This window comes from Asterias amurensis, chromosome 12, assembly GCF_032118995.1.
Source record: "Asterias amurensis chromosome 12, ASM3211899v1".
Classification (NCBI taxonomy): Eukaryota; Metazoa; Echinodermata; class Asteroidea; order Forcipulatida; family Asteriidae; genus Asterias; species Asterias amurensis.
Window position 1 is genome coordinate 14,101,282 of NC_092659.1, and position 10,961 is coordinate 14,112,242.

Sequence of the window (10,961 nt, forward strand, 5' to 3'; positions counted from 1 at the left end):
GCTTTTGTTTTGACCAACTCGTCCGATCCAAGGCAACGTGCTCCTTTAAGCGCCTCCGGCCTTTTCGACAAGATCAAAGCATTATAAAGTGAGCAAACCAATGGAGGAGGATGAGGGCCTTTTTATTTATCGTTATTTTTTATTTAGGCCTTTACGTCTCATCCAAAGGACGAAGCAATGGTTAAGTGTCTTGCTTTTAAGGACACAAGTGTCACAGCTGGGGATTCGAACCCACACTCTGCTGATTAGAAACACCAGCGTTTGAATTCGGTGCCCCTTTGCTTCTTTTGTGAGTTTGGTAGTCTGTGGTTGTTACAAGGGTGCTGGTATAGAGGCAGCCTAGATGCTTCACTATGCATGCTAATGTGGTGATCCAGCCTTTGCAGGGTGCTGCTATATTCAGAAATGACCGAAAAGACCTTGAAGGGGGTAGCTGTTACTGATCTTGCAGAACCTCTTCATGTAGCCCCGTGTTGTGTCTGCACTGCTTCAAAAAAACCTTTGTCTCTACACCCCTGGATGCTCCACATGGTCCCATCTTATCCATGTTATCTGTAACTGGCTCATGTGGTGTATAGAATGAGGAACCTTGGCTGAAGGATAAATAAGATGGTGGTTCTGAAGGGCCTAAAGAAAATCCTGCCAACTTTTATAGTACAAACAGGAAGATTTCAGAGATGTTGACAAACTGTATAAAGGTGAGGTATGGGATAACGTCACAAGGTTACACACCTATTAGTCAGTTGGAAGTAATTCAAGCAATTACAGATCAAGGACACTGTGATTTTAAGCTGCTTTAAATCTCTCCTTCCAATCATCCCATATGATTTAATACACATGATACCTCAAGGAGTCAAGACACAATGCACAATTGTACAAGAGTAATTGGGCAGTAGGGAGAATAGGCAAGAATATGTGTACTATACAATGCAGATTGAGCAATAATTTTCAGCAAATCTGGGAACCCCACCTAAGCCAACACACCCTGTTTGTATAAACTGTCCTTTATTGCTCCATATATATCAGGGACACAATCAACAAGGCCAGTTTTTACTTGCACCATGTATATTGCACTTGATTGAAGTTGCGGTTCATGGTTTCACACGTGCGCCCAGCCGTAGTGCGGTAATCTTCAATTATGAAGCAGCACTTGTAAAGGAAGAAGAAGATGGCTTATAAAGTCCGAGCGAGGCTAACTTTTTATACTTTCCAGCATAATCAGGCATGCAACTGCCTGTTGAAAAAAAAAAGGGAACATTTTCAAAGGCACAACCCAAGTGCGGAGCGAGGCAGCCGAACTGCCACAGGACATGATACCCACAACGGTACCCTAGAAAATGTTGAGGTTTATTATGCTCTTAGGTGCATCTTTAGCATGTACTAGGCTTATTTTACATGATTGTAGTAGTTGTTTTTTTTTTTCACGTAAAAAAAAAGAAAAAAAAACGCGGAATTCCGCAGAAAACGCGGAAGAGTTGCATGCCTGATAATACCCAGAACCTAGCATGCTAGGAAACCTTGATTGATTTTTTATCATAATGTCACCAGGAGCCATATTTTCATAATCTCATTGAGGCTGCCTTGAGATCTAAAGCAAACAAAAACTGCTTCGAAAAATTAGGATCAAAGACAAATATATGTTACAAAATAACATTTTGAAAATAAATAAACAGCATAGGTAATCAGCTAAGCAGCTGAAAAGTTGCATACCTAGATCAATGCTTAGTAAACACGGTCAATTTCAAAGGCTACCAAGGAACTTTTACTTGTGACCCATGTCAATACACGTTCACAATTACTTCATTACGTACAAGTTTAGTACATGAGTACTGTAGCACAGAAACATTGAGGTCTGCAATTGCACAGAATTCTGCGGTAAGCAGAGCCATGAAATTGGGCCAGCTGTACATCCATCCTGTCAGTGATACTTTCCTAGCTGGATGGTGGGCAATACTGGCAATGCTTTGTGACATTATTTTGTGCTTAAAATGTGAAGGATCTGATTGCCACTATTTGACCATTAGACCACTTGTGATTGGTCAAAATGGGTGAAAAAGAGCCATTCAGATACTGCATTTTTTCCCTTAAACAATGAGCAAAAAAAAAATATTGCCAGAAAAAATTGTTTAAGATCGTTGTGCGATTCACATGTTTGATGAAAGTTGGACTTTATTTCTAACCCCCCCCCCCCCCTACATTTTTTTTTTTTTTTAACTGTGGTGTATCTGGCTCAGGCTGGATGGAGTGGTAGGCTAAGTTTATTTTATGACTTCAGCATTTTTTGCAGGCTTTCAAAAAATACATTCACCATTTACCTTTTTGACAAACAAAATAACAGAGAGAAATAGCGCAGTGTGGGACACAGCACAGTTGTGGGAAGTTTGCCAGTCATCTGCCTTTGGATAACTTTCCGTATTGCGCCACCATTTTTTCACTCATTTTTACAACAAGGGATATCTCATTGAGGTAAATTAGATACTAATTATTTCATATCGAATGAAAAAGTGGTGGCGCCATACGGAAACTTTTCCTGCCTTTTTTTTTAAAGCTTTAATAAATGCAGAGAAAGCATTCAACCATGAAATGACAAAATCAATGAGCAGATGAGTGTACCTGCCCAATTCCATGATGGCCATTCATAACAGCTGCCTCCCCCCCCCCCCCCCGCCTCCCCCCCCCAAAAAAAAATAATAATAATAATAATAATAATAATAATAATAATAAATGGGGTTGAGTTGACATGGTTGAGAGAAATGGACCCATCATTCATGGGCCCTTTTTTAATTTTATATCATGTATGTATGGCCTGGGGTTGAGTAATAAATCATGGCCTAAATAATTTTTAATTACAATCATAATAATTAACCTTGCACTATTGTACATTTGAACCAAACACCTGTCTATCTGTCCTAAGCATGTCAATAGTGCTGGTGCTCGCCCACTACGCTGCTAGATCTGCATGCTGTGCTCGCTCTGGTTGTTGAAGCATAGAGGAAGGACAGTGGTTGAAGGTTGTTTATTATGGAGTTAAAAATTGTAATGTTTGCAACTGATGATAACCGACTAGCCTACTGCACTGAACACACGTCCCAAAAATAAAACAACTTTACACAAATCAAGACACTGACATCACCACTATTGTAATTTTTTAGCACCCATAAACCACGAAGTATCAGACTTACCAGACATTTGTAATTCTTCAGTTTATTTCATCCAATAATTGTGTTTTTCCTCATACTGTCGGGGTGTTAATCTGCGTCAACTGAGCTTTTTCAGACTTTTACAATTTTCCTTGCAGCATAGTTCAGTTTGGCGCCCTCTTTAGTCGTTAGCTCTTTCCCATTATCGACGACTGTTTTACGTTTTTTATTTTTTATTGGGTATCGTCTGAATATCTTTCCAAAAATATTTTTATGGAAATATTTATAACAACTTAAAAACTTCATTTTGAAAATGAAACGACAGATCCATAACATATTTGTTACTTGTATTTTTTTTTTAATTTTCTAGAATCTTTTAACTTTTCATCAAATAGTTTCTGTGTCGTCAAGTGAAGCCGCCATGTTGTTTATTTGGATGTCATGCAAAGTGTCAAAGTGAATGAGTGGCGATGACACAGAAACTATGGAGTAAGAAAATTCGGATTTAAGGTTATTTTTACATCGACAAAAACGTAATGGCAGACGTAGTGGAGAAGGGTGTCTCAGAGGACAAGCCCGTGGAGCCTGTGCCCGAAAACACCTACACAATTAGGCCGAATTTTATGCATAAGTAAGTGCTTACGTCTTACGAAAAATTGAGCGATGATTGATTGAATTAATATGTTGTTTTGTTGTTAATTTTGGTTTTTACCCATACACCGTTGTGTTAGCACTGTATACTCAGTACTTTCACGAGTATTGTGAAAAAATATCACAGCCTGTGATATTTTTACTCGGGTGGGATTCGAACCCACGACCCTTGCAATTCTAGAGCAGTGTCTTACCAACTACGACTACCGAGGTTGCCCGGCAGCTAGAGGCAGTTCGAATCCTATGTTTTGGCAGCGGTTACCGCAACGATATAATAGGTGTTAAATTTGCATCGGGGATAAAGAATATTATTTTTGGTTTTTGTTTTGTTGTTGCTTGTTCCACAACATAGCATAGGATAGTCTCATATAGACATGATAGAGCAGGGACCAGTTGTTCGTTGCTTGAATTAATGATACCCGGTTTATGTGATTTTTGATGTTAAGTTACTAAAAAATACTAAATGAAACTGTAAGATCTAGCCGTATTGCAGTATCTCTTTTAGTAGTAGGTGATGTATACCTCACGAGTCCTTATATTTCATGGAGCTAGGAAGGTGATTCCCTGATGCTCCCTGGTCATTGCCTTGGTTCCTTCCCCTTTCCATTCAAAAATGAACAGGCATGCTCCACCATCATCCCATGTCATTAGATAGAAAGATAGATAGTCTGGTTTATTGCTTTTACACTCGTGGCCAATGAATGGCCAAATGACAGTAAAAATTACAATTTATACAAAAAAAGTTTACATAAAAAGATAGTATGTGATATTGCTACTTCACTTTCGCTGTTTTGGGAAAAGGTGCCAAATCCTACCACTATTCTTCAACTCATTTTGACCTCAAGAAGTTGTATCCTATTTTACCAAATTCTATTACTTTTTCTGTTAAAACAAGTGAGGAAAATTAAACTTGTGTGTCATCATCTTTAATTTTTTTTTATACATATTTATATTTTAACTCTTCATCTTGTTGTAGGCCCTATGTAATACACAAATTTCCTTGTTTTGGACTAATAAGAAAAAGATTTAAAATGTTTTTCTTTAATAAGTGCAGACAAAAGTGACTTTTTTAAATCAGAGGTTTATTTTTAAATTTTAGATATCGCCCAGCAACTGCCAAGGAGGCAATTCATGTGGTATTGAATGAAATGTTGGCAGAGAAGCAGTATGATGCTGAAGAGACAACCGCTTGGTGTAAAGAAATCAGCTCCGAGATCAAAGAGAAACTGAAAGGTACTCCAAAGAGTTCATTTGATTCAGGTTTTGACGTTAAAAGTGAATCAGAACTAAATCAAGCCATAAACAAGTCAACAAAAACAAATTTTCCTGTGAGAAGCCATGACTTATTGAAAGGGAAATTACTGTATTTTTCGAGAAAATATTGATTTGTGGGGGGACTTAGCATGAAATATCATTCCAGCAACCTGGTTACATTTGTCAGTCCATGACTACCTAGAAAAAATGGTAGCAATTAGTGATGATTTGAAACCGCCCAACAGATGTTGCTACATTTAAATTCACATTCAAATGTTTGTCTACCGTCAATCAGTTCAAAATGATGTTTATTAACTTTGCATCGGGATGAATATATAATTTGTTTGTTTTTACCCTTACACTAATGTGAAAAAGGATTTGTGTACTTTTTATGTTACAAAACACAACGTCCACAGAGTTACATTCAACTTACACGGTTTGAAGATAATGATATTAGAAAGTGGTTATACCTTAAAATATTACTTGCTGAGGTGCTTTAGTTTTTGAGCATCAAGTAAAAAATGTCACGGAAATACATTTTCCTGAGACGAAAATTTTTTTTTTATTTTTGTGACTTGTTTTACTATTCCTCAAAAACTACAGCACCTCATCAGCAAGTAATATTTTAAGAGAAGCTTTCTACCATCAATATCTTGATGTAAATCTGTGGACATTGTGTTTTGTGTCCTACAAAATGTACCTACCTTTTAGCACTGTACTTTCCCCGAGTTTTGTGGAAACAAATCCACAGGCAAATCCCTGGGATTCGAACCCACGACCTTTGCATTGCTAGAGCAGATGTCTTACCACAAGACCACCAGCTAGTCGGATGGCTAGAGGTACTTGGAATGGTTTAATTGGATGGAGATTTGTGATGACTCAAAATGGCTTAATGGTTCTTAAAGGCAGTGGACACTATTGGTAATTGCCAAAGACCAGTCTTCTCACTTGGTGTATCTCAACATATGCATAAAATAATAAACCTGTGAAATTTCTAGCTCAATTGGTGGTCGAAGTTGCAAGATAACTATGAAAGAAAAGAACATCCTTGTCACACGAAGTTGTGTGCTTTTAGATAGTTGATTTCGAGACCTCAAATTCTAAATCTGAGGTCTCGAAATCAAATTCGTGGAAAATTAATTCGTTGTCGAAAACTACGTCACTTCAGAGGGAGCCGTTTCTCACAATGTTTTATACTATTAACCTCTCCCCATTACTCGTTGCCAAATGAGGTTTTATGCTGATAATTATTTTGAGTAACTACCAATAGTTTCCACTGCCTTTAAACCCCACTCCAGCGTTGTTAGAAACGCCGAGTTAAAGGTAGCAAATAGATTGACAAACTCTCTTTGATTTGGATTTTCTTTCTTCAGCTCTTGGACTGGATAGATATAAGTACATCGTTCAGGTGGTCATAGGCGAGCAGAGAGGTGAAGGAGTCAAGTGAGTATAAAACGATCAATCAGATTCAAATTGAGCTTTTAAAGGATTTGGGTACTTTTTGAAACACAAAACACACTGTCTACAGATTTACATTAAACTTACACCGGTTGAAGATAATGATAGTAGAAAGCATACCTTAAAATATTAGTTGCTGAGGTGCTGTATTTTTTGAGAAATGAGTAAAACAATGTCATGAAAGTACGTTTTTACATGCTAAAATAATTTTTGTCTCATGATCACTGAGACGAAAGTTATTTTCATGACATTGTTTTACTTATTTCTCAAACATTACAACAGCTCAGCAAGTAACATTTTCAGGGAAGCTTTCTACTATCATTATCTTCACACTGTGTAAGTAAATATGTGGACATGGTGTTTTTTGTCCTACAAAAAGTACCTAGATACCCTTTAAATATCGCCTCCGATTTAGAAAGAAGTCTTGCTGTGCTGTACATTTTTCCTCTTTTTTTGTCAAACTGAGCTGCATGCCTGTGGCAGCTGTATCAAATAACATGTGACATTCCTGTATATTGCTATAACCAGATCAACCAATGGGAAAGTAATTCCTTTTTATACTTTTTATCCCAAAACGGCGGACAGCTGTAAAAAGTACAGAAAGGAATTCACTCCCAAAGTGGTTGAAAGGGTAGGAGCCCACTGTGTAGAAGTGCATTCCACAGTGCAGAGCCGGTTATCAGGGAAAAAAACTGACACACGTAGATCTGACATTATTTTATGGCCGGCTTAATTTAACATGACTAGAGTTGCTCACACTTTAATTTCAGTGCACATGCCCTGCGTTTGTCACTAACCAATCACAAGTAAACCAATGGCCATTGTGCAAACTTGCTCAGGGCTGTTCGATAAATTCAAAACGCGAAACACGATTATTTATTTCTCATCAAGTATGACATTTCAGACAGAAATATTTAAAGGGATGTTTTCAACCATCATCATTAGACCGATAAGTTTTATGTAAATCTGTGATCTTCACGATTTTTGTTTCTCACCAATTCTGTAACGTTCCTTTAAAGCCATTATACACTTTCGGAACAGAAAACAACAAAAAAGTTCACAGATTTACAAATAACTTACAGGGTTTACAGAAGGTAATGGTGAAAGACTTCTCTTAAAATATTATTCCATGAAATGCTTTACTTTTTGAGAAAACATTAAAACAGTTATCAATTCTCGATAGCGAGAATTACGGATTTGTTTAAACACATGTCATGACACGGCGAACATGCGGAAACAAGGGTGGGTTTTCCCGTTATTTTCTCTCGACTACGATGACCGATTGAGCATAAATTTGCACAGGTTTGTTATTTCATATATAAGTTGTGATACACGAAGTGTGGGCCTTTGGACAATACTGTTTACCGGAAGTGTCCAATGGCTTTAAAAGATTTTATGATCTGAAACCTTTTTTGTTTTATTCACAGGATGGGATGCAGATGTTTCTGGGATTCCGACACGGACAACTATGCTCAAGATATCTTTATGAATGTAAGTCAGGGAAAAAAATAATTATACGTATACTCATAAATACCTCAGACAGTTTCGCTATTCCTATCTGTGGAGAGCGCGTCACGTGGGTGTGTATAAACCTTTGTTTATGACCAGTCAAAAGTGTTGAAACATGGGCGTGACACGCGAGCTTGCACCTGTTTCTTTAGACAGTTTCTTTATTCCTATTGGTCGAGAGCAATGGCTGAAACAGTTGTGCCACATCACGCGATATGCGCGACGCGCACAGCATTCCCTTATAAGGAGTTGTTTACCCGAGGGCGGCGGAGGGCTTTACCATTTCACAGCTGGAGGGGTATTGTGTTGAACGAAATCATTGAACAATTATAATTTTTGCATTTATTTTACTTTTTGACCAAAAAGTTTTGATGTTTTTGACCGAAAAGGTATTTATGAATGGGAATCAAAGTGTGTTGAATCGGTTTTCAACTAGTGGTTTAAACCCCCCAAGGCCTGGTTCTTGATAATTTACCTCGACTTCGTCTTGGTAAAATTATCAAGAACCAGGCCTCGTTGGGATTAAACCACTTGTTGAAAACCTCTTCACCACACATTGATTCCCTTAATAATAAGAGCAAAATCTTGTATAGCGCATTTTACAATAACGGTATCAATGAGCTTTACATTAGTGCCCTCCGTTCATTATTGGGCCAACAATAACATCCCTTGAATCATTGTTGGTTCCCTGGTAAGTATACAGCCCTGGGCCGTGGCGCTCCAAAGGCTTTTTAAAAAGCCGTTTTATTACTATTATTATGAATGAATGAACATTAGTTTGGGTTTTTTTCCCATTTGATCTTTGCAGGACTCATTATTTTGTGTAGCTGCAGCTTTTGGGGTATTCCACTACTAAACGAGGGATGTGAGCTGAAGTGTTCCACTTGTAGACAAGGGGTGATAAATGGAAGAGGCGGCAAGATGGAATTTTCTCAGGACTCGGTGAAGCACCAAAGTGGTTTTTCATTATTTTAAACATCAAAAATGTGATCATCTGGTTGGTTGGTGTTTCTATTGGACACGTGAGGATGAAAATGGTATTTTAAAAATCCGCTGATGTTAATATGTACTTTGTTTGGGGCGGAGGAGGGATGGACTAGGCAAGCCTGGAATTTCATCTTTGAGAGGGCAAGGCCATTTTCATTTGCCAAGGGGGCACATTCATTTTAACCTTTTAAGGGGTACCAAGGCCAAGACCTGGGCATCGGGACCATTGCCTCTTTGACCTTCTTGGAACATCAGGCCCGAATATGTGTAGCTGTTGTATAAATACTGCAAAAATAACAGTTTATTGTCACAAATGTTTCGACCCCAGCAGAGTCATTTTCATTTTAACCTCTAAAGAAAGACTCTTCTAAGGTCGAAACGTGAGTCCATTACCACCTTTGGCATGTACATTTTGTATACCTGGTTTTGTTTTATTTAGTTGTACAATCTCTAGATTTTTTTTTTTTTTTTTTTGGGGGGGGGGGCGTAGTGGGGCACCAAATCACAATACTGTATGGACATAGATTTACAAACATAGCCAGTTAGTTTCCCTTGCTGTTTATTACTTGACATATATTAAAGATGGACATGAAATAAGTTGTCTTATTTAAAAGGTTTTGATACCTTTTGTAGGTCATGTTTTTGGCCATGAAATGAATCCCTACTCACTGTGAAAGAAAATGTATGTAATATAATTTACTCGTCACAGGGCAATGTTTTCGGGAGAATTGCATAAATTCGTTGTACATGCTAAAATATTTGTTGTCTCATATTTACTTGTCTATGATGGTTTAGCGCTTTAGAGACCATACACTTCTCTTAATATTCATGCATGACAACAGCATTGTAACCCAAATCAGCTATCAGCGCACGTCACACCAGTACCAGCCACTTGTTCCTAGCTGCAGTGGCTGCGCTGATGGCCTCATTTTTGATTAGAATAATAGTAATAATAATACCAAAGTCTTATATAGCACACGTATCTACCAAACAAGGTACTGAAGGCGCTTACAAATTTTCAGAAAGAAAGGTTATTGAAGCTACGAATTCTGAGACCCAAATATGCAGCACCTTATAAGGGTTTACAAGGTGCTACGGTGCATACAGCAGCCACAGCCAGGAACACCAGGGCGAACCCCTTTTTTCCGATAAGTGCACGTCTGGTTTCTTTTACATGCGTTACAGAACACATGGGACCAACGGCTTTACGTCCCATCCGAATGGTGATGTCATGCATGAATATAAGGAGAGGCGTATAGAACCCGTAAGTGGCTTATATCAAAATAACCCATGGCACCCGGAAACGGGCGTAATATTTTTACCTACATTCCTTTCAACCAAAGAGGTCAAAGTAAAAGGTCATTTATCCTAACCAGACCAATGGAATTGTGTTAACTTTTGATAATAAAAACAAATTTCTTTTTTAGATTACTTTTAAAATTTTGGGTTCAACAAAGAAACATTGACTAGTGCTAGCACCTGCCACCTTCGAATAAACATTATTTTGTCAATTTTTTTTTTTCGGAGGTGCCAGATTATTTTTAATACTAATAACAATAGAGTCAAAACCAATAAAAAACCTTACAAAATTGTCAATGCCCAGCCGTATGGGTAATAATAACAATAGCAAAGTCTTACATAGCGCACGTATCAACCAATAAGGTACTCAAGGCGCTCAGTTGTATACATTTTATGGTATACAGAAGTCAATTGTCTGTAATGAGTTATAATACATTGGTATGTTAGCATTTTTAAGACTCTTTGTTAAGTTTCTTTGTTTATTCTTTGATAAATATTAAAATCTTCAAACTGATTATCGGAGTTAAGTGTATCTCAAACGTTATTTGCTTGGAAAAGCACACTGGTAAGCAATCGTGTACACTCCCCTCCAACCAGCAGATGTTGAATTCCAAACAATTTAAGATGAATCCTTTCAGAAATTCCTTTTAAAGAATCGGCAGT

At 37.7% G+C, this 10,961-nt stretch overlaps 2 protein-coding genes across 8 annotated transcripts in view; one reads left to right on the plus strand and one right to left on the minus strand.

The window, feature by feature from the left end:
• Positions 1-3,282, minus strand: part of LOC139944860 (guanine nucleotide exchange factor DBS-like) — a 120,011-nt gene extending 116,729 nt beyond the window's left edge. For 6 of the 7 annotated variants that reach the window (XM_071941996.1, XM_071941995.1, XM_071941993.1 and 3 more), the window contains exon 1: positions 3,183-3,282. Coding sequence is in view for 1 of the 7 variants with exons in the window: in XM_071941998.1 (XP_071798099.1) it covers positions 3,183-3,189 (7 nt within the window). In the remaining 6 variants the exon portion in view is untranslated. The remainder of the gene's footprint in view (positions 1-3,182) is intronic. The other variant, XM_071941998.1, reaches the window with a different exon arrangement.
• A 300-nt stretch (positions 3,283-3,582) lies between these two features.
• Positions 3,583-10,820, plus strand: LOC139944935 (dynein light chain Tctex-type protein 2B-like). Its single transcript, XM_071942122.1, has 5 exons — positions 3,583-3,771; positions 4,891-5,024; positions 6,419-6,488; positions 7,931-7,994; positions 8,821-10,820. The coding sequence occupies exons 1-5, from the start codon at positions 3,677-3,679 to the stop codon at positions 8,866-8,868; spliced, it is 411 nt and encodes a 136-aa protein (XP_071798223.1). The 5' UTR covers positions 3,583-3,676; the 3' UTR covers positions 8,869-10,820.
• The last annotated feature ends 141 nt before the right edge of the window (positions 10,821-10,961 follow it).

Excerpts from the sequence above, each read along its gene's own strand:
- LOC139944935 (XM_071942122.1), top strand. The coding sequence starts at position 3,677 with ATGGCAGACGTAGTGGAGAAGGGTGTCTCAGAGGACAAGCCCGTGGAG. Across the intron at positions 3,772-4,890 it reads AGGCCGAATTTTATGCATAA|ATATCGCCCAGCAACTGCCA; the intron begins GTAAGTGCTTAC and ends TTTAAATTTTAG. Across the intron at positions 5,025-6,418 it reads GATCAAAGAGAAACTGAAAG|CTCTTGGACTGGATAGATAT; the intron begins GTACTCCAAAGA and ends TTCTTTCTTCAG.